At 48.0% G+C, this 23,905-nt stretch overlaps 1 protein-coding gene across 1 annotated transcript in view; it reads left to right on the forward strand.

The window, feature by feature from the left end:
• The window catches only part of LOC109716554, a 33,247-nt gene continuing 9,720 nt past the window's right edge, over window positions 379–23,905 (forward strand). The window contains exons 1-3 of the mRNA XM_020242069.1: window positions 379–886; window positions 972–2,669; window positions 3,788–3,917. Of these exons, the coding sequence (XP_020097658.1) occupies window positions 707–886; window positions 972–2,669; window positions 3,788–3,917 (2,008 nt within the window). The 5' untranslated portion in view covers window positions 379–706. The remainder of the gene's footprint in view (window positions 887–971; window positions 2,670–3,787; window positions 3,918–23,905) is intronic.

Here is a 23,905-nt window from a genome sequence, read left to right on the forward strand (position 1 = left end):
TAACTATTCATCAATTTTGATAGGTGATTAGGGTGAAAGAGAGAAGAAAAATTAGGGAGAAACATTTGAATTTCTCTCCAACTTTTTTTTTTTCTTTCTCATTTTTGATAAATGGTTAGAAATTTAAGAACACATGAGTTATTGTGCTCTTAATAGTGCAGTAGGTTTATTTCATATTAATATGTTACATCCATTTTATCTAAGCATCATTAATTTAGCATTTATAGCATCAAATTTTTTTTTATCTTTAATAAAAATTATTTAAATTTTTGTGAATTTTAAAATGATGGGGCAATGGGCGTAAATAAACCTCAGTGTAATCTGAGTATATAATCCTTTTGTAATGTAGTGGTAAAAATTAAAAAAAAAAAGAAAGAAAACGTAGCGCCATTTATCTGGATTTGTTCGTAAACGCTGCTGGTTGCAAGCAGGGGATTGCTTTCCCGGCAAGCGAGTAAGCGGATTCCCGTCCGACACCGTTCTCATCTTTCCAGGCCTTTCCGCATCGTTCTTCGTTCACCCACTCCTCTCTCTCTCTCTCTCTCTCTCTCTCTCTCATCCTTCTTTTCCGCCTCCTTTTCGCACTGCGTGTTGACATGCGACGCAGCAGCAGCTGTTGCGTTACAGCTAGCTAGCTGCTCTGTTCCCAATTAATTAAAGAATTAGTCTCTCGCTGCTGCTGCTGCTGCTGCTGCGATTTTGAGCGATGAGTCTGTCGGTTAGGGAGAAGCGCCCGCCGGGCGGTTGCGCCGGCTTCTTGTTCCAGCTCGTCGGCTGGAACCGGCTTCTCGCCCGGAAGAAGCAAAAGCACTTCCCCAGGAAGCTCCTCCCGAAGAAGCACTTCCCCGGCGACCACCAGTCCCCCGTTCCCAACAAGCTGCTTCTGGTACTACGTACTCTCTTATTATCCTCCTGCAAATTGCTATATATGCTTTAAAAAATCGATCACCTGTATGGATGAAATGTTTCAGATAGCGGAAGAGAACTGCGGGGGATTCCCGAGCGCCAGGAAGAAGCCGCTGCTGGAAGACGCCGACGCCGACGACGGCGACGGCAGCGACGCGATGCGCCCGGCTGGGCTGGTGGCCCGGCTGATGGGTTTGGAGTCGATGCCGGTCGCCGCCAATGAAAATCCGCGTAAACCTTTCCGTAAGGTGGGAAATGCTAGTGGTTGGAGCAGGAAAAGTAGCAGTAAAATTTCTGATGGGTATTGTTGGGTGGCGGACGGAGATCCCTGCTTGGAAACCTGTGGTGCGGGGAAGGCGGACTCTTCGCGTCCGCCAAAGCTGCAGAAGACGGGTGGGGGGTTGCTGGAGAGGCAGACAGCGAATGCCGGTGCCAATGTGGTCGGCAAAACCGTGCTCGTTTCGCGCTCGAGAAGGCGGCAGCACAAGCTTCCGCTGCCCTCGACGAGCCCGAGATCGCTCTCTGGAGGTCACCGGGCGCGGTTGTTGCAGGCAGCATGTAAGATTTTAGAGCCCGGTATGCGGCCGGCAGCTCACTCTAAATTTGCTCTCGCCAACGTCGCTTCGTCTTCTTCACATTGTAATGCGGAACAAGCAAGCGATGCGGCTTTAAGCTGGATAAGCTCTCGGAATCTCTTGCCGGACTCTTTAGAGCGTAAAACGGAGCCAGCGTTGATGTTAGATGACCGGGGTAGCGATAGGGTTAATCCTGTTGAAATTAAGGCCAATGCAGAGAGAAGAGTTTGCGATTCAGTGGAAAGGAAGTGCGAAATACGAAAAGATAAAGATCAATGCATAGTTCATATTAAAGGCAACAATCTGAGGCCGATAAAAAAGCCTGCGGTTAACGGCATAGCTGTCGCTGGATCAAAAGTATCCACTCAGAACAATGGCCGAGGGGTCTTGAATGAGCCTGCGGGAGCTGAGGAGTTTGGAGCTTTAGCGAGGAACCAAAAGAATTGCGCATTGACGAAATCAGATGGTAACGGTGCTAGAAGTGAAACTGAGAGGTACGGTAGGGAGAAGAGCATGACGCGGAAAAGAAGACCAGTCAGCAATACTCATTCTAGCAATTTCGGCATGGCTAGTTCAGCCCTTGGGAAGCAATGTGGGAGGGATCTTATGGCTAATCAAAGAGGCAAAGCTTTCATAAGCAGTAAGCCTGCAAATAGCGGTTGTGTTGAAAGGGAGGGGAGGAAGAAAGCGGGTAGTGATGCTATAAGAAGAACAAAAAAGGATGATGTAGTTTCCTTCACCTTCGGTTCACCAATGAAGCCTTCGACAAAGCCTTCCTCTTACTGTAAAATGGTCGAGAAGACTCAGGGCAGAAGCAGGCAGAGAATCGATGTTTCTCAAAGAAAGGGATCCGTCTGGGGTGCAAAGAATGAAAGCACTTCATCCCAAAGGATGATAAATTTAAGCGGAGATGAACTTAGCAAACTCTTGGACCAGAAAATCAGAGAACTAATTCCTTTTGATAAGGATGACTTGGCCACAATTGGTTCTTCTTCAGAGAGATTTATGGATTCTGTACTCCAAGAGCTTGTTCCTTCCCTCGACACAGAGACACCTAAATCTCATCAAAGCGGTCATAGTTTCTCTGGCGGGTCCACCGCAACTTGTAATATTCATCACAGCTGCGTTGATTTCTTAGACTATGAGATCTTTAATGATCATACACCTGACTCTTGCAAAAACTATATGGTCAGTTTATCAAATTTTCTACTTGTACCTTTCAACTTGTCTAGCGTCATATTTTGTGTTTAACTGTTGGTTAGCTTTCTAAATCTTTACTTTGAAGTACATCTACCTATATAGTTTTGAATTTCTGCAGAAGAATAACTATTCTTATTTTATCTCCCACATTTTCTGGGAAAAAGATCTAATTACATCGTGCCTGTTCTAATTACATCGTGTTGAAAGCCAGTTGTTGGCTTAAATTTTTCTTGTCACAGAGGGAGCAACAGCTGATATATTATTTGAACATATTTCTGTTAGATAGCCATGTGTGGAAGTGAAAGGATGTTCTGATATAGGGCCCGTTTGGCCTGGCAGGGCAGCCCACAAGCGGGCCGCACCGCAGGACTTCTTGAGAAAGCTCCAAAATCAGAACTTTCTCAAAAAGGGATCTTTTGCAGTTGCGTGCTGCAAACGCAGGCGCAACCGCAAGGCCAAACGGGTACATAGTTAGGCTGCCTTTTATTTTATATCCCAGTTTTTCTTTTCCGACTTGGTGTTCTTTTTCATTATGAAAATGTACATAATAACATTGTGGTGAAAGGTTATTTCAGATCATAGAGAAACCGATATATCTATTCTTTTTAAGAAAATGGATATTCTGATAATTGGATTAGCTTAATTTCTCAAAGAATCACTTATCATATAATAATCAAGTACATTTGTAAAAAGAGGAGCTTTCATATAAAGTTCTGAAACAATGAATCATATGAGTTTTAGCAACTTTTATTAGTCTTATGTCTTATGAACAATTGATAGTGATGCATTCGTATAGACTGTTGAGCTTAGTATTAGCTTTTAAAATGTAATTAATTGTTTTATACCATCTCATATATAATTCTATGCATATGAAAATAAGATCTATAGACAGAACGATCAAGTTCATGATAATATTACCTTGGACTACTATGTTTTGATTTACATAATTATTCTGATACTTCCATTTGTTACTTTTTGACAATGAGGTCTTTTCGTGATTTTTAACTAGAAAAACCATTTTTTAATATCAGATTTGTATTATTCCACCTTGCTGATTTGTTTTTGACATGGTTCTAGTGTGTCTCACTTGGTTGTTGTCTTCTCAGGGAGATTCCAAAACTGGTTTTTCAGCTGCATATCTAACCTGTGATGTCGATCAGCCAAGCCCAACATCAATCCTTGAGGCATCCTTTTCAACTGACAGTTGTTCTGTGGGGAGTCCAAATGACAACCAAGGTATAAAATATTATTGCTACCTTTTTGAAAGTAGGAATGATTTGTTTTGCATCAATTTTTCCTTCTCCATCATTGCTTTCTACATTTTTTTTTCCTTTTTGTTGGTTTTGTTGAATATCATATAGCGCATACAATATTAGGATGTGTGGTTTTGTTAACTTCAAATTTCAAAAATTATCATACCAAATGAATTGATTGTGCTTGCTAAGACAAAGTGAATATGATATAGATTAACTTCATGTTTGTTAGAGCCAAGGATTGCTTGTGCCTCCCTCTGCCGAGTGTGTCATACCGTGTTGAGGCCCTGCCAACATGTGGCACAGGGTTGTGCTGATACCATATTGAAAAATTACTTTTTCTTTAGCTTTTTAGGGTCTTTTTTGAGTTTTTCTTAGATGAAAAGATTTAAAAAAGCTTTTTTCTTTTTTAAATTTTGTACATCTTGTTGATTTTCTAAACTGTAGAGCAATTATTGTGCTTCATTCCGTGGCGATACCAAATTTTAGTTTGAAAATTTACCTAATTTTTTTTCTGATCGTTTTAGATCAAGTGAATTCGCCCATATTAGTGTCTTTCTATGAAATTTTACGCACTTACAAGTTACAACTTCATTTTCATTTTTGTGCTTGTACTTCATAATACATATAATATGATCTTCTCGATTATTAAGATATTTATTTCTTTAATTCTTACTTAATTATTGAGATATGCCATTTGATCCTTCTTTTATAACCATTACAAAAATTAATATGCTCTAAAATGTTAATTTTTTTTTTTTATGAAATTTTGATAGAACGTGCCAATATGTGCTAAGTCTGCCACTTGTGTGCCACTGGCATGGAGGGCCATCCCAAAATTGGCATGGGCCGTGCCAATGTGCTGCCGTGTTGTGCTGATGGCATATATCGACATGCCCTATTGTCACGGGTCTATTGACTTTTTGTCGAAAAGCCCGCGCGACGCTCATCTGTCACCTGCACAAACGAGCCAGCCAAACCGTCCCGAGGCACAACTTCGCAAATTGGCAACGACCGAGAATTGAGAGCAAGCACGTAAAGGGATTTTGCAAATTGGCACAAACAACGAGCATTTTATTGATAACGAAAAGTTGGACTACAAGCGAAAGGCACACAACTCGACTTGTTCGAGCATGGCCGGCGAGGGCAAAATGATCACCAAGACACTACGCATTTAGCGAAGCGGGCTCACTTAATACGTCTCACGCAACCTTCCCGTACTACCCCATATTGGCATCCACCCATTTGGCACCCCAAGGGTACAAAGGTGCTCACCGAGGGGTACGTTTTCCCCACTCCGCACACCCATAGGAAAATAGGCCGTCGACTCATGTCCGACATGCGTCCGGCTCAATCCGTCGCATAAGCGGTAATCGTTAGCGAAATACCTATATTCCCTTGGATGCGTAGCACAAGAGAACCTGCGGGTAGCCAATCGGATGCCAATTTACAAGCAATGCCCATCCCAAACAAGGAAAATCCTATGTCGACGTCGTGCTCGACACAATATTTACAGACTCTTTACAAACTCAATGTTATTGACAAAGGGCCGTTGACAACTAAAAAGGACCTTGACAGACTCCCCCACTTGATTTCTCGACGCCCTCGTCGAGGTCTTCAGCTTGTAACTCCATGCGTGCTTTGTTCATCCCGACGTATCCGCCAAGGTCTTCTGTTGGTACTCCCTGATCCGGTCTTCTTCATGTCAAAGTGCATCTTCATGCTCCCAACTGGCTTCAGCCTTTGGCAGGTTTTTCCACTGGACGAGGAACTCTCTTTCAGCTGCTCCACTAGGTAGCTTCCGCACTCTGTCCGCCAGAATTTTGTTAACTCGCCTCTCGACTGAAGAAATTGTGGGGGTGGGGCGAGTTGAGCTGTTCTGTGAGGGATCTTCGCGGTCGGCATGGTAGGGCTTCAGGCAGCTCGTATGGAATACCGGGTGGATTTTAAGCCACGCCGGGAGCTGCACACGGTAGGAGACCTTTCCCACCTTGCCCACGATAGGAAAGGGGCCTTCATACTTCTGGACCAAACCTTTGTGCACTGTTCGGAACACTCTCAAGGATGCTGGTTGGAGCTTGACCAGCACGAGGTCGCCTTTGTTGTAGTCTCGAGGCCGCCTATACTTATCGGCCCACTTCTTTATAGTTCTTGCCGCCTTCTCCAAGTAGGCTCGGGCGATCTCAGCATTACAATGCCACTCCTTGTCAAGGTGGTAAGCTGAGGGGCTGTTGCCGGTATACCCGATGACCAAAGTATGTGGTGTAGAAGGTTGCTGGCCGGTGATGATCTCGAAGGGGCTTTTGTTGGTCGCAGAGCTCCGCTGCAGGTTGTACGAGAACTGGGCCACATCAAGTAGCTTCACCCAGTCTCGTTGGTTGGCACTTACGAAGTGCCGAAGATATTGCTCGAGCAGAGCATTTATTCTTTCAGTCTGGCCGTCAGTCTGGGGGTGCAGCCTGGTAGAGAAGTATAGTTTGAAACCCAAGAGCTTGAAGAGCTCCGTCCATAACCGCCTGAGGAAGCGGGAATCCCTATCATTGATGATGTTCTGTGGGACTCCCCAATACTTCACTACATGCTTCAAGAATAGCCGCACCGTCTCCTCAGCAGTGCAACTTATGGGTGCGGGGATGAAAGTGGCATACTTCGAAAATCGGTCCACTATGACAAGAATCTAACCGAACTCCCCCACCTTTGGCAGACTCGCGATGAAGTCCAGGGAGACGCTCTCCCATGGCCGCTTCGACACTGGTAAGGGCTCCAACAGCCCACACGGCTTCTCTCGCTCTACCTTGTCTTGCTGGCATGTGAGATCGGTGCGTACATATTCTTCGATGTCCTCCCCCATTTTTGGCCAATAATAGGTCCTCTCCATAAGGGCCAGGGTTCGATGTACGCCCGGGTGGCTTGCCCACAGAGTGTCATGACACTCGTGGAGCAGTTCTCTCCTCAGGTTCCTCGCCCACGACACGTACACTCGATCCCCCTTGGTTTTGATGAGGCCGTCCTGGATCCAGAACCATCGCGCCTTGCCTTCGTCAATCAGTTGCCTGAGAGTCACTGTCATGGGATCCTTCTCCAACCCTTCACGAATCCTCTCTTGCAAAGTCGCTTGTACTTGACTTGCCCTCTCATTTGACAGAGTTTTAAGAGCGGCAAGTTCGGCCAGAGCGTCAGCAACTTGGTTACATCGTCCTGGTTTGTACTCCAAGACCATGTCGAACTCTGCTAGGAAGTCTTGCCATCTCGCCTGCTTCGGAGTGAGCATCTTCTGAGTCTGAAAATAACTCAGGGCGACGTTGTCTGTCTTGACCACGAGTCGGGATCCAAGAAGAAAGTGTCTCCACACTCGGAGACAATGCACTACTGCTGTCATCTCCTTCTCATGGGTCGCGTACCGCCGCTCGGTGTCATCCAGCTTTCGGCTCTCGAAGGCTACATGGTGGCCATCTTGTACAAGTACCTCCCCAATAGCATAATCCGAGGCGTCCGTATGAACTTCGAACGGGAGTGAGTGATCAGGCAGACGTAGTACTGGCTCCTCCATCACCGCAGCCTTCAAGTCATCAAAGGCTTTCTGTACAATGCAACATGAAGAGATGAGATCAAATGCAATCTAAGACATAAAAAGGAGTTCGAAAGCTTCGGGATGGCACCCCCTACCTTTAATCGATGTAGAGGCTTCGGAAACCCTTCTCGGCGAACTTTACGAAAAGGCTTTAGCCTTCTTTGCCCAAGCCAATGCTAACCTGGCCCTATTTTGCCGAGAACTTCACGCCGGCTCGCCGAATGCTAAAACCGACTTCGCCCCCACGTTTTGTGACCTAACAATTAGGTTTCCAAGGCTTCAAATGAGATCAATCTCATACTTTCTCAAAAATTCCATTTTGGAGCCCTAGGTTTGCACCGATAGCAAACCATCCAATAAATCCCTAAATTCTTGGGATTGATCTATTTAGAAGCATGCTTAGGGTCCATTTGACCCATTCCAAAGCATAAAAACCCAAAACCCTAAATTCTGGAAGCTAGGGTTCAAGAGCTTACCTCTTGTGCTACACCAAAGAGAAGAGGAGAGGGAGATGAAGGTGTCCAAGGCCTTCCTCTTGATCTCCTTCTTCTTCTTCCTCCTTATCTTCCTCTTCTTTTCCTTCCTCTCCTTCTTGTTCTTCTTCTTCTCCTTTTCTTTCTAGAGAGAGAGAGAGCAAGAGAGATAGAGAGGGAATGAGATGAGTGTGAGGGAGAGAGGGGGCTCAGCTCACTCTAATAAAGGCCATTTTGCACTTAAATCCCTCAACTTTTCATTTCTCATGCAGCTGCCACTGGGCTGTTTTCGCCCAAAGGGACCGGTCCCTGGTCGGGGAGACCGGTCCCCGAGAGCTCTCCCTGCAGTCTGGGGACTTTTCGCGCATGGGAATCGGACCTCACCTGAGGAACCGGTCCCTGGGAGACCGGTCTCTCCTGAGAGACCGGTTCCCGAACGGGGAACCTTCAGGACTTAGCCAAATTTTGGCGTCTTCTCGCGTGTGTCGCACACGGGGACCGGTCCCCTCAGCCAGGGACCGGTCGCTCGACCTCCCCCGCGACCATCAGCTACGGGGATCGGTCCTTCCCTCGAGGGACCGGTCCCCGAGAGCAAGAATCTGCTGAATCCAGATTTTGCCCATTTGCTCTCGCGGACTCAACTCCAAAGCATTTTTTGTGTTTTGGACATTTCCAACTCCCACAAAGGGTATTCTCTCGACAATTAGTCGATCCTGGATGAAGTACAATCCACAGATTTCGAGAATTCACTTTCTTACATCCTCCCCTCCTTAAAAGGAGTTTCGTCCTCGAAACGAACTCAATTCTTTATTTTACTTAAATTCTTACCTCACTCCTCAAACAGATGATGATGGTGTTTTCTTATCAGATCCTCGAGTTTCCAGGTGGCTTCGCGATCCTCGTGATTGCTCCACCTAACCTTCACATAGGGGATTTCTCGATTTCTCAACTTTCGCACCTCTCGGGCGATAATCCCTACTGGAAACTCTTCATAGCTTAAGTCTCCTTGAAGTTCCGGCGGTTCATATGGCATCGCATGCTCGGGGTCGTGAATATACTTGCGGAGATTGGAGACATGGAATACATTGTGTACATTCGCAAGCTTCGGCGGCAAAGCAAGTTGGTAGGCCACCGTGCCGACTCGCTCCAATATTTCATATGGCCCACTGTATCGGGGACTCAATTTTTCCCGCACTCCAAACCGCTTCACGCCCCGCATCGGTGAAACCTTCAAGAACACGTGGTCGCCTACCGCGAATTCTAGATCTCGACGGCGCCTATCTGCATAGCTTTGCTGTCTCGACTGCGCCGTGAGCAATCTCTTGTGAGCAAGGCGGACTTTCTCTTCCGCCTCTCGCAACACATCCAGGCCGAACTCAGCACGCTCACCTACATCTCTCCAGTGTATAGGGGACCGACACGTCCGCCCATAAAGAGCCTCGAACGGTGCCATCTCCACACTAGCATCGTAACTATTGTTGTAGGCGAACTCGGCCATAGGTAGGTGGTCACATCAACTTTCTTTATAATCAATGACACATGCTCGCAACATGTCCTCCAGAGTTTGAATAGTTCTCTCTGTTTGCCCATCGGTCTGAGGATGAAATGCAGTGCTAAAGTCGAGCCGTGTGCCAAGGGCTTCCTGTAGGCTCTTCCAGAAGTGTGAAGTGAACCGGGGGTCACGATCCGACACGATCGATTTCGGCACCCCATGCAGTCTCACTATCTCGTCAAGATATACCTGCGCTAACTTGTCACCCGATCACGTGGTGTGGATCGGCAAGAAGTGAGCCGACTTTGTCAATCGGTCCACAATTACCCAAATTGCATCGTGGCCGCCTGTTGAGCGAGGCAAGCCGACCACGAAGTCCATCGATATATCCTCCCACTTCCAAACGGGGATTGGTAGGCTTTGAAGCTTTCCCGTTGGAAATCGACGCTCGGCCTTCACTTGTTGGCATGTTAAGCACTTTGCCATAAAGCGTCCAATGTCACCTTTCATTCCCGGCCACCAATAGTGCATTTTCAGTCCTTGATACATCTTGGTGCCGTCCGGGTGATCGGCATACGGAGATCGGTGTGCTTCTTGTAGTATCAATTCACGAAGCTCTCCATCTTTCGGCACACACCATCGGTTTCGAAACCGAAGCGTACCATCGGCGTCTACCTTGAAATCGCCGCCATGTCCTTCCTAGATGTTTCGCCGCAATTTTTGGTGTTCGGGGTCTGCGGGTTGCAGATCATTGATCCTCTCCAACAAAGTCTGTTGGATGAGTGCCATCAGCTGAGTCGGGAACTCGGGGGCGACCTCTTCAAGGTCCAATCGCTCCATATCCAGCCATATGGGTGTTTGCTGGGTAACATCAAAAGCGAGGTTCTTCGCCGACTTCCTTCTAAGTGCGTTCGCGACCACATTTGCCTTCCCGGGGTGGTAGAGGATATCAACATCATAATCCTTTAACAGTTCCAAACACCGCCGCTGACGCATATTGAGCTCCTTCTGTGTGAACAGGTACTTCAAGCTCTTGTTGTCACGCCCCGGATTACACGTTCCCCGGGCACGCCGACAAATTCGCCGTATACAAAGAAATTTTCCCTGTATACGAAGCGACAGCTGTACCTGTAAATCAAACACTACTACGAACAGTAGTAGAGAGCTGCTAGAGAAAACAGAAGCTAAACAAATAGAGTTTCATATACATAGTTCAGATCCAAAATACAGAGCTACTCGCACTGGCGAGTTAAGTCAACTATGTACATAAACTCGAAACAAAACATCTACCTGCAGTAGGGGCACCTCTAGCTCAGCACGTCGGGTAGGGCTCTAACTCGCGACGCCCTTGCCTCGATCCTGGTCCGCGGACGGTGCAGCAGCCGGAACCTGTGGCTCTGCAAAAACATAGGTAACAACTGGGCGTGAGAACTACTGTAAAAACAAGTAGTCCTCAGTGGGTACCGCCCAAAACAACATCGGTCCACCCACTAAGTCTACAGAAGGGAGCAAGAGTAGTCAGAAAAGCAGGAAATAAACTCTACCGCTATCGATCACTACACTATCATGCTCTACACTAACCAACTGTAGGAAATGTCAACTCTGACCCAATCCAATCGGGACTGTAAGCATACCCGTCCTCGGGACTGTGAATACACCCGTCCCTGCCCCGTTGCGACTATCAAGCTCTATCCACACTAACTGGTCCGTGGAGAGCAAGTCCAACTGGCATGAGCGACACCAACGCGAAAGCACAAGCCTGACTCCGGAGTGGCACTCGTGGGCGCTACCCAACCGAGTATGCAGCGTATCTCTGTCGAGCTCAAACAGGCTCTGAAAAGCCAAAGTCAAGAAATCGACTCTAACTGGTCTAACAACCAACAAGTAACGTGCCCTCGGTACTATCAGACGCCAAAAAGGCGATACGGGTCCACCGTCAACCTCAACGGCACCCTACAGTCCGGAACAGCCTGAACGACCCTGTAAAATTCCCTGGGCGAACAAGCACGAGTGTAGATATATTCTAAACTACCTGGAGTACTCGTCTCGAAGATACTGCGACAGTATAATTTAATAACGGCTTCTAGAGCTAAATCAGGCAGTTTAATCAAGTGACAGGTCCAAATCGCAAGTTTTCTCCTAATTCAGTTTCCAAGTCCAACATATATAATCTACTTAACTTATTACCACATGCTCCAAATTCAGATTTGCATTCTATCATATAATCCATGAATTCGAGCTAGAATAAATTATCCAAAAATCAAAATTTATACATGTCGACGAATATGAACTTAGGAGTAAAACCGATGTAACCCACCTCGCACGCTAATCCTTGGCAGCACCGAACCCCCTCGGCTGCGACACCACCTGCTGGATCGACGAAAAACACCCGAGCCTTGAAATCGAGCTAACTTCCACTAAAAACATCAAAATTACTCAATTCAGTCCAAAATCCACAGCAGCAGAGAAGAGAAGGATTTCGACCAAGCTAACCTTCACCAAAATTCGCAAGTAGGGGCTTCGTGGATTCCTCTCGAAGTCCCGAATCCAACACACCAAGTTTCGTCGCAATCCGATGCTCCTACGTCGAGAACGAGCTGAAATACTAACGGTCGACGATGGGAATCAGCAAACAGCACCTAGCTCGAAATGTCAATACTTGAAGCAACGCAACGGAACGCTCACCTCCACGGCTAATCGGTCAGCGACACGGCGTCGAGAACGGCGAAAACGCACCCTCGCCTAGCTTCCTCGCAGCACTACGATCCCAACCGTATCCCCGAACGACTTCGCGGCGCGACGTCGGTGTCGAATCCGAGCTCCAACCGAACTCCTCCACGGTCGAACCAAGCTAGAGAGGGAGAGGGGAAGAAGGAGCAGCAATAGAACTCCCTCTCAAGCTCTCTACGCCTATATAAAGAAGTAGGTGGAGTAGTGATACAAACGAGGGAGAGAATTACTAAATTAACCCTCTACCTACCCCCTTGTACCGGTACACGGGCTCTTGTACCGGTACAAGAGCCAACCCGAGAGCTGCTAAGCCTCTGCGCGATGGTTGTACCGGTACAGCCACGCTGGTTGTACCGGTACAGCAAGCAGAGAAATCTGCAGTTTTGCAGATTTCTTCGCTATAAGCTACTCTAGGGACCACAAGTCGACACCTCCGAACAGCCGTCGAGACCTCTCACAGCCCTGTTCAAGCTCAACGCAACCGCAGTTTATCTGCATTTTGCCTGAGGCAGCCTGCGCTACCGNTATAAGCTGCCATCGCGTCGCACGGAGTCCGTTTTACGTCTATTTGACGCCAACGCAACTCGAACTTGTCCCGACACTCTCCAGAGCTGCCGACAAGCCTCCACAGCTGAACACCAGGGATCTCACACTTGTGGTCGATATAGATCTCACAGTGGGCACCATATAAGTAGTGCCTCCATAGCTTCAAGGCGAAAATCACCGCCGCTAGCTCCAAATCGTGGATGGGGTAGTTCTTTTCATAGCTCTTCAGCTGACGGGATGCATAAGCAATTACCTTCCCGTTTTGCATCAATACACACCCTAACCCAAGATAGGAGGCATCACTGTAGACTACAAAGTCTTCGCCCTGCACCGGTAGAGCGAGCACCGGAGTCGAAGTCAATCTTTGCTTCAACTCTTTGAAACTCCGGTCGCATTCTTCGCTCCAAACAAACTTGGTGCCTTTCTGAGTCAGGCGGGTAAGTGGAATCACTATTTTGAAAAAGCCTTCCACAAACCGCCTATAATAGCCCGCCAAGCCTACAAAGCTTCGAACCTCCGTGACATTCGTCGAGCGCGGCCAATCCTTGATTGCCTCGACTTTCCTCGGGTCTACAGAAACTCCACCTGCGGAAATCACATGCCCTAAGAAGGCGACCTCGCGGAGTCAGAAGTCACACTTCTTCAGCTTAGCATATAACTTCTCCTCCCGAAGGACCTGAAGCACTATCCTCAAATGCTCGGCATGTTCCTCGTCACTACGAGAATAGACCAATATGTCGTCTATGAGGACCACGACAAATCTATCCAAATACTTCTTGAAGACACGGTTCATCAAATCCATGAACGCCGCTGGAGCATTCGTGAGTCTAAATGGCATGACCGTGAATTCGTAGTGTCCATACCGCGTACGAAACGCAGTTTTCTGCACATCCTCCGGCTTGATCTTCAATTGGTGATAGCCGGATTGCAAATCTATCTTCGAGTACACGCACGACCCTTGCAGCTGATCGAACAAGTCATCGATTCGGGGTAGTGGGTACTTGTTCTTGATCATGACTCTGTTCAACTCCCGATAATCCACGCAGAGTCGGAACGATCCGTCTTTCTTCCGCACAAACAACACCGGGGCTCCCCACGGTGATACACTCGGCCGGATAAATTGCTTGTCGAGGAGGTCTTGCAATTGACTCCTCAACTCTTTCAATTCCGCCGGCGCCATTCTGTACGGAGCCTTCGAGATCTGTGCGGTACCCGGAACCAAGTCTATGACCCGGTGGTATCCCCGGCAACTCCGTGGGAAATACGTCCGGGAACTTCTGCACCACCGATAGCTCCTCTAACGTTGGAGCTACTCGTTCCATTTCCACAACAGTCGCTAAGAATGCAGTGCAACCGCTGTTAACTAGCTTCCTTGCTCTCGTCGCCGACACCGTCGCGACGAAGCACGAGCTTTGACAAACCCGATATGTGAACTCCTCTTGTTCTGGCTCACGGAATGTGATCACCCTGCTCTTGCAGTCGATCGTTGCGCAATATTTCGAGAGCCTCCATGCCCAGAATGACGTCATGAGCCTCGAGCTTCGTGAGTTCCAGTGTCCGGATAGGCATAATCCAGTCACCCACTTGTACTGGACATGACGCACACTCCGAGTAGGTATTAAATGTCGACCCAGGGCCCTCCACTCGCCATTTGTCATTCGCTTCTATATGTATGCCATGCATGCGTTCGAATGATCTACTTATGAATGAATGCGTGGCTCCTGTATCAAATAAAGCCCTGGAGCAAACTCCGTTAATTAAAACCATACCTGCCACAAGGCGATGCTCCTCTGCCTCCACAGGTCCCTCAGCCTGGACCTGAGCGGCGTCCCTCCGCTTGGGGCCGATCGCGTCGCTTCATGTTGACGCGGCATCATCGCACTTCCAGCGCTCGTCGGTGGAGCTCCTCCATAGTGAGCCGGAATCGCCGGCGCCGATGCAATCGAGGGGGCAGGTGAGGCTCCTCCTCCCGGGCAATCTCGAATGAAGTGCCCCGGCTGCCCACACTTGTAGCACTTGCCTCGGCCTTGCTCACAGCGCGAGACCGGGTGGTCTCCGCCCAATACGATGCATCGCCTCGCTCCAACGCCCTTCTGTTGAGTGTGCGGATACTTCGGGGGTTTCTTGTAACGTGTCTGTCCCCCCGAGCTACCGCCACCTTGGCGTTTCTTGCCCTTGTTCTTAGACTCGGCCAAAGCCTCACGCTTCTCCCGAACGTGGGCATCTCCGTGCTCCGCCCATAGGGCTCGATCAAAGACCTCCGCGAAGGTCGTGAGCTTGAGTATTTGCACGGCCTTGTAGATTCCCGGCCGAAGTCCTCGCAAGAACCACTCGGCCCGGTCCCGGTCATCCTTTACAACGTCCAGGACACAGTCGATAATATGGGAGAATTCTTGTTCATACTCCGCCACTGAGCGGCCCCCTTGCTCTAGCTTGCGGAACTTCTCCTTGAGCTTCTGCTTCAATGTGTCGGGAAAATAATTGGCGAACATCTCCCGCTTGAATTCCTCCTATAACATTGGCGGAAGGCCGGGGAGCCGATCCCGTTTGACGCGCTTCCACCAAACTTTCGCCGCCTTTTCCAAGCAGTGGGTGGCGAGATACACCTTGTCCCTCTCCAAGGTGCGCAAGTCATCGAAGAGGGTTTCCATCGAGTCGATCCAAGACTCGATCATCTCCGGTTCCACCTTCTCGCCCTCGAAGGTCGGCGGATGGAACTTGTTGAACTTGATAAGAGCCGCCAAAGCGCGCTCTCCCTCCACGTCCTCGGCCGACACATCGGGTGTAGCCGATCCCGATGCCGCCTGTGGTACGATCGCTGGCGGTGGGCGTGCCGTCACCGGAACTGCCGCTATGCCCTCACCCTCCGTCGCTCCGGGTGCATGAGTCGAGGGTGCGGGCGGACCACCGCCCTCATTCGCCGTCGCAGCCGCCGCCGCGATCTGCTGCTCCAATAGATCCTGGAGCCGCTCGAATCGGGTCTCCTGGCGCTGCACCACGTTGGTCAGCGCTGTCACCTGCGCTTGCAACTGATCGATCGCGCTCGGTTCCTCCTGCTCGGGCACCTCAGGAATCGGTGCTGGGGCAGATCTACGTGTGTAGCGTCTTGGAGACATTAGTCCCTGAAACGCAAATACTTGGTCAGTCATCTTAACCAATTATCTCGTCGCAATTACGACACATGACGACTCAACCACAAAATCGGGCGGAAGCACACAAGTGCACTCGTTCTAGACTCTTGGTATCATGTTGCCGGCCGCCGACACAACCACCTCAAGACAAAAACTCATACAACTTGAATCTGTCTCTATTCACAACTAGAGACATATTACCAATTTCGACCCAATCGAATTAACTTCCGTCATCGCTATAGGTTCACGTTTCGCTCACGCACCTATAACCTTAGGGCTTACCAACTTAGGGCCTCCTAGGTCATCCTAGACTCTCTCTTTACTTGCTCTTATGGCTCTGATACCACGGCTGTCACGTCCCGCCCCGAAACCACTACCAATTTGGCACGATTTGGGCGCGGCGAGCGGACCGCCGAACGGACAGCACTCCCCTGTCCGTCCAAGGCTCAACAACAGGGATGTGTACAAGAATTTACCCAGGAATTTAAATTCTAAACATACACATCCGCAAGGGCACAAACAGTGCCAACAATACAAAGAGCAAGCAATCCACAAGATACACATGTGAAATAAAGAGAGTACTTTACTAACTATAACAATAGTTTCATCATTTTCATTTACATCATTCATCCAAAATACATAGCTCTCCAAATCCTCACCTACAATGAATCTCTCTCAATACATAGGTGCACTAATGCAAAAAGGAAAACTACTATTCTACCACGGTCTCACTGGTCGGGGGCAATGCTCTTGCCGCGGTCCTCCCTCGGCAGCCCTGTACCTACCACTGGAAATAGAGTGGGGTGAGAACTATCTTCCATAGTTCCCAGTGTGCTCGGCCGCCGACTCTGCCGATCTCCCCACTAGGTCCAAGTGGGCACAAGTAACAACAGATAGATAGATACATATGTATCTGAAACTGTAAATGCAATAGTAAGAAAACTATGCTACTATGCATAATCATGAATATGAATGCATGCATCATATAATAAAGGTTTGCTATCGTGCTAACAAATTCGATCCATGTTCGAATAGCAATGTTCAATGACATTATTAAACCTTTACCTTTACTTTTACCGAATCCGTGGCGAGGCCCTAGGGCTCGCCTATAACTCACCTTTCAATCCCAAAGTAGGGAGGGAGCTCCAAGTGCACCCAAGCCCGGGACCGTCTGCGGACCTCCATGTGGTCCGGATCTCCGAGTGGTCTTAGTCGCGCGACACTCCGGAGTACTCGACGACAATCCCCTCCATGTGGGGATTGGCTGGCTATACCATCCCAAACGCAGACTGTGAGCTAGATCTATCATTTCCAAGTGAGGATGCCCTACATCTAGGGTCAATACCCAATCGAATCCTTTCCAAGTGAGGGAGCACTATCACTAGGGTCCACAACCCAATCAAATCCTCTCCAAGTGAGGAAACCCTACCACTAGGGTCAATGTCTCAATCGACTAATCGACAACCTCTCCATGTGAGGCTACTTAGGTTTACTAAGTTCTTGTCCACAAGGCATTTTCTAAGAGATCCACCTATCCCTAGGTTCTCAAACCTCTAGTGTTATTTACACTACATTAATGCCACTCGTCATTATTTAACATTTGGATGCCACTCGTTTGTTCTTTAACATTAACACTACTTTCTATGTCATCAACACCCCCATCGGGTTCATCTCTTTTCTCTCGCATCGTAGGATCCACGTTCCGACCCAATCCTCACTTATCTAAGTCACAAAGCGTTCCAAGTACACTAGGTTATCAATTAGAAAGCATAAGGAATGGAGTTACTATGCAATCCTACAATGCAACATGAAGAGATGAGATCAAATGCAATCTAAGACATAGAAAGGAGTTCGAAAGCTTCGGGATGGCACCCCCAACCTTTAATTGATGTAGAGGCTTCGGAAACCTCTCTCGGCGAACTTTACGAAAAGGCTTTAGCCTTCCTTGCCCAAGTCAATGCTAACCCGGCCCTATTTTGCCGAGAACTTCACGCCGGCTTGCCGAATGCTAAAACCGACTTCGCCCCCACGTTTTGTGACCTAACAATTAGGTTTCCAAGGCTTCAAATGAGATCAATCTCATACTTTTTCAAAAATCCCATTTTGGAGCCCTAGGTTTGCACCGATAGCAAACCATCCAATAAATCCCTAGATTTTTGGGATTGATCTATTTAGAAGCGTGCTTAGGGTCCATTTGACCCATTCCAAAGCATAAAAACCCAAAACCCCAAATTCTAGAAGCTAGGGTTCAAAAGCTTACCTCTTGTGCTACACCAAAGAGAAGAGAGGGAGATGAAGGTGTCCAAGGCCTTCCTCTTGATCTCCTTCTTCTTCTCCTTCCTTATCTTCCTCTTCTTTTCTTTCCTCTTCTTCTTGTTCTTCTTCTTCTCCTTTTCTTTCTAGAGAGAGAGAGGGCAAGAGAGAGAGAGATAGAGAGGGAATGGGATGACTGTGAGGGAGAGAGGGGGCTCAGCTCACTCTAATAAAGGCCATTTTGCACTTAAACCTCTCAACTTTTCATCTCTCACGCAGCTGCCACTGGGTTGTTTTAGCCCAGAGGGACCGGTCCCTGGTCGGGGAGACCAGTCCCCGAGAGCTCTCCCTGCAGTCTGGGGACTTTTCGCGCACGGGAACCGGTCCTCACCTGAGGGACCGGTCCCTGGGAGACCGGTCTCTCCTGAGAGATCGGTTCCCGAACGAGGAACCTTCAGGACTTAGCCAAATTTTGGCGTCCTCTCGCGGGTATCGCACACGGGGACCGGTCCCCTCAGCCAGGGACCGGTCGCATCGACCTCCCCCGCGACCATTAGCTACGCGGACCAGTCCTTCCCTCCAGGGACCGGTCCCCGAGAGCAAGAATCTGCTGAATCCAGATTTTGCCCATTTGCTCTCGTGGACTCAACTCCAAAACACTTTTTGTGTTTTGGACATTTCCAACTCCCACAAAGGGTATTCTCTAGACAATTAGTTGATCCTGGATGAAGTACAATCCTCGGATTTCGAGAATTCACTTCCTTACACATGTTGTCTTCGCCTCGTCACTTTCCGCGATCCGGACCTGCCAGTAACCCGATTGCAGGTCCAGTTTGGAGAAGCACTGCGCCTTCCCCAATTGATCAAACAAGTCCGCAATGAGTGGGATTGGATACTTGTTTTTGATTGTCACTTTGTTCAGAGCTCGATAATCCACGCATAGCCACAAACTGCCATCATGCTTCTTCTGGAAAAGTACAGGGGCTTCGAACGGTGCTTTCGAGTTGTGAATAAGACCACCTTCAAGCAGCTCATCTAGTTGCTTCCGAAGTTCCGCCAACTCCGGAGGAGACGTACGATAGGGAGAGCGAGTCGGGGCCCTCGTGCCAGGCTCGAGCTTAATCCAGTGGTCTACTGCTCGTCGGGAAGGCAAAGATTTCGGTAGTTCTGGCGGCATGACATCTTTGAATTCCTTCAAGAGCTTCGCCACTTCAGGTGGCGTCGGAGTCTCGACCCCACTCCCAGTCTCCAACTTCAAAGCCGCCACATAAGTCAGCTCGCCTTTCTTCACGCCCTTCTTGAGATGGAGCGCTGAAATCTGTCGGGCATTCGTCGTCTTCCGCACCACCGAAACGACACATGGAGATTCATCTCCCATCATGCAGAGAGCATCCAAGAATGGCATTGGTACCCCTCTAGACATCTGGAGAAACTACATCTCGAGGATGACTTGGAAATCATCCAGCGGCACTGACGTGAAATTGGCTTTACCCGTCCACGAGCCGATGCTAACAGGCACCTCCTTCGCAAGACCCGCAATAGGTTGGGTCTTCGAGTTTACTGCTTTCATGACTCCCATCCTTGCTCAGTGTAATTCCGAGACGTTCAGCTTCACCAGTCGCAATGAAGTTATGAGTAGCACCTGTATCCACCATCGCCCTAGTTGTCCTGCCATTGAGCTTGATGTCCACGTACATCAGCTCACTATGCTTACTCTCCTTTGGTTAGAGGGATTTCGCCTTCGGTAGTGGGGTCTTCTCTTTCTCCCCCACTTGACCCTTCAGTGCATTGAGCAACCGGAGTGCCCCCACCCGGATGCTTCCTGTCTCTGCTGCCTCTTCCTCTTCGTCGGATTCGGGGTCCTTCGTCTGCATCGCGTTGAGGGACTTCCTCTGAGGGCACGATCTGACAAAGTGTGGACCCCTGCAAAGGAAGCAACCCTCTTCAAGGCTCTTCGAGTTCTTCGGACCCTTTGACCCTACCCCTTTTCGCTTCGTGGGTGCCGGTCCCTTACCCTTCGCCTTGTGGTTGTGGGTCTTGGGATTGTTGTTCACGGGTTTCTTCTTGAGGTGTTCCGGCGTTGAGTAGTCGGTCAGTCACTCAGCCGCCCCTGGGCCGCGGCTAAGTCCTTGATATGCTGGCGACGCAATTCTGCCTGTGCCCAAGGTTTCGGTCCCTCGTGAAAATGAAAGAGTTTGTCTTTCTCGGACATATCTCGGATATCGAGCATCAACGCGGAGAACTGCTTGACATATTCTCGAATTGACCCCGCCTGTTGGAGCCTTCGCAAATTTCGCCGCGCGATAAACTCGACATTTTCAGGAAGGAATTGAGCCTTTAACTCCTTCGTTAGTTCCTCCTAAGTGTCGATGGTACAGCGACCTTTCTGAATGTCCTCATATCGGGTCCTCCACTATAATTTAACATCCCCATCGAGGTACATCGTCGCGAACGTGACCTTTGACTCCTCTTTGTTGGGTTGGATGACACGGAAGTACTGTTCCATGTCAAATAGAAAGTTCTCGAGCTCCTTCGCATCACGAGCTCCATGAAAGCTCTGTGGTTCCGGCACTCGAACACGCCCTGCATGACCCCCATCTTGGGTTGTGGGAGGAGCATTGCTCATGGCCCTTGTTAGCAGGTTCACCCGTGCAAACAATTCGATGGTCTGCTTCTTCAAGTGATGGACCGCCTCCTTCGTATTATCCTGTAGCTCAGCCACTTGCTCGACGAGTTGAGCGAGCGTCACCTCCAGCATGGTGACCCGCTCCTCATGCGCGGCCACCTTTGTCACTTTCTTGTCGAGTCGATTAAGCTGGGCTTCTAAGTCGACAAGTCGTTCCTGATTGCTCCTGTGCCTATCTGATTCGCCTTGTCCTTCGTTATCCGCCGGCGCCACATGCTGCGTTGTCGATGGTTGCGCCACCGTACTTGTTTCTACGACAGGGGCTTTGCTCCGACCCATGTCGTCTCCGTCGATTCGGGCTCTGATACCACTTGTCACGGGTCTATTGACTTTTTGTCGAAAAGCCCGCGTGGCGCTCGTCTGTCACCTGCACAAACAAGCCAGCCAAATCGTCCCAAGGCACAACTTCGCAAATTGGCAACGACCGAGAATTGAGAGCAAGCACGTAAAGGGATCCTGCAAATTGGCACAAACAACGAGTATTTTATTGATAATGAAAAGTTGGACTACAAGTGAAAGGCACACGACTCGACTTGGTTGGGCATGGCCGGTGAGGGCAAAATGATCACCAAGACACTACGCATTTAGTGAAGCGGGCTCACTTAATACGTCTCACCCAACCTTTCCGTACTACCCCATATTGGCATCGACCTATTTGGCACCCCGCGGGTACAAAGGCGCTCACCGAGGGGTACGTTTTCCCCACTCCGCACACCCATGGGAAAATAGGCCGCCGACTCATGTCCGACACGCGTCCGGCTCAATCCGTCGCATAAGCGGCCATCGTTAGCGAAATACCTATGTCCCCTTGGATCCGTAGCACAAGAAAACCCGCGGGTAGCCAACCGGATGCCAATTTACAAGCAATGCCCATCCCAAACAAGGAAAATCCTATGTCGACGTCGTGCCCGACACAACATTTACAGACTCCTTACAAACTCAATGTTATTGACAAAATCAGGGCCGTTGACAACTAAAAAGGACCCTGACACTATGTCAGTAGCACCGGAATCCTTGATGATGTATAGATTGAAGAGATGTACTAACGGTATTAAGTAAAGAACGCATATTTCACTAGCTTCAAAATTTTTGCTCGACTTTCGCTCTGGTCTTTAACTTTGATTTGTTGCATTAGGGGGTCTCCGGGTCTTCAAGTTTTAAAACATTCCATTAGTCCTGCCGTCAACTTTCTATACCTTAAGACGCAGAAATTTGATGTGCCATGTCAAGCCACCATTCTAAGGCTGTCAACTATTTGTGCGTTGCCAAATATTCTCATACTAGTGAAGGCCTGCGCTTTGCGGCGGTAAGCAAGCATCCAAATAAGCAGAGCAGTGAGAACTGTTCAGATAAGTAACCATCCAAATAAGTAGAGCATCTAAACTTTCAACCGTAGTATAAAATGAATGCTTTAAAAAGAGATGAAAAGTTCTATACTAAATCAGCATGTGGAAACCAAACCAAACAGTATACATGAATGAGTATAGAAATGAATAAATATAGGCTGCTCAGACTCCCCTGGCCATCGAGCATTATTAAATTAGCACCGAAGCCTTCTTGATTAATAGTTTTGACTGAGTTAGAGTCCATATGCATGTCGAAACCGTCCTTAGTACAAATGAGAGCAACTGGTTGCCCACGAAGTAGGCCATCCAAAGTTTCCTCATCACCAATCAAGAAGGCTCGGACCCCTATCAATTATTGCAACCATCTGAGATTCAAGGGGAAGATCATCATAGCATGGGACAAAAGAAGGGTAAGCAAAGACTCGAAAAATAGAAGGGTCAAATTCTGGTGACACTCAAGTCATCACAGCATGGCTAAAAAAAGAGGCGTAAGCAAAATATCCGAAAAGCGACAGAACATGATTATAAACCACAAAGGGCACAACTATGAAGAGGAGCGAAGAACCTACAACCAGCTGGAAGGCGTAGGAAGCCTGCAGAACCAAATTCCTTTCATCTATCATCACTACCTAGAAAGTACATTAATAAAATTAGTATTAATTACAAATATATTCGATTATTCTAAATTGCTTAAATTTATTTAAAAAGTCAATAAGCAAGAATCACACCAAACAATGGTATAAATTCTAATATAAAGACCTACAAAAAAGAGGGGAGGAAAAAAAGTAAGGGGGAAAAATTTAGTATTAAAAAAATTAATGCACAAAAATGTAAGGCTCAGTTAAGTTGGTTCGGCAAATTTGTTCATAAGCATAGGCTAGTAGGACCAATAGACTGCCGTAGGAGGAAAATGTGGGCTACCACGAAGGATAAGAAGCGCGGAACCACCAAAGATAAAAATAATAGGAAGTGGTTGCCTATGAGCAGGCCGTCCAAACTTCCCCTTGTTTGAAGCAAAAATTTTTTAGTTTCCTCAACTTATCATCAGGCCGACTAAACTCCCACTTGTTCGAAACAAAAAATTGCCACGCTTTTCTCAACTTATCATCATCGCCTCAAAGAAGAGCTAGTAAATAGAAAAAAACACCAAGGAATGAAGGCGCTTTCCTCAACTTATCATCATTGCCTCAAATAAAAGCTAGTAAATAGAAAAGAACACCAAGGAATGAAGGAAACCAAGTAATATCAGTAAAATAATGATGTATCGAAGCAGTGCAGCCCATCCAAAGTTACTCCATTCAATGCCAAACAAAAATAGGAATAGAAAACTTCAGTACAGCCAAACACTTGTAAAGCTGGTTGCCCACAAATTATCTGACCATCAAACAGAAATAAAATGCCCGAGGGTCATATTTGGCCACCAATTAAACATCAGGTGATCCAATCCCACAACCCACACCTCATGAAAAAAAAGATTGTAAAAAGAGAGCTGACGTCAAATTCCGAATCACCAGGAAGGCATCACATATGCACACTTAAAATTATAGAGTAGCAAAACAGCAGGTTGACAATGATGGTTACTTGTGGAGTCATCCATTATGCATGATCTAAGGGATGCATGCTAGGATTGATCTAATGACTAAGAAGGTTATAACACATGAACACTTCAATACTTCTAAAAACATTCCAGTTGGATTGTCCCTCTCTCTAGCCTTTCATTCAACCAGTCTAGTCAACATCCTG

This window comes from Ananas comosus, linkage group 10 (genome assembly GCF_001540865.1).
Source record: "Ananas comosus cultivar F153 linkage group 10, ASM154086v1, whole genome shotgun sequence".
NCBI classification, from domain to species: Eukaryota; Viridiplantae; Streptophyta; class Magnoliopsida; order Poales; family Bromeliaceae; genus Ananas; species Ananas comosus.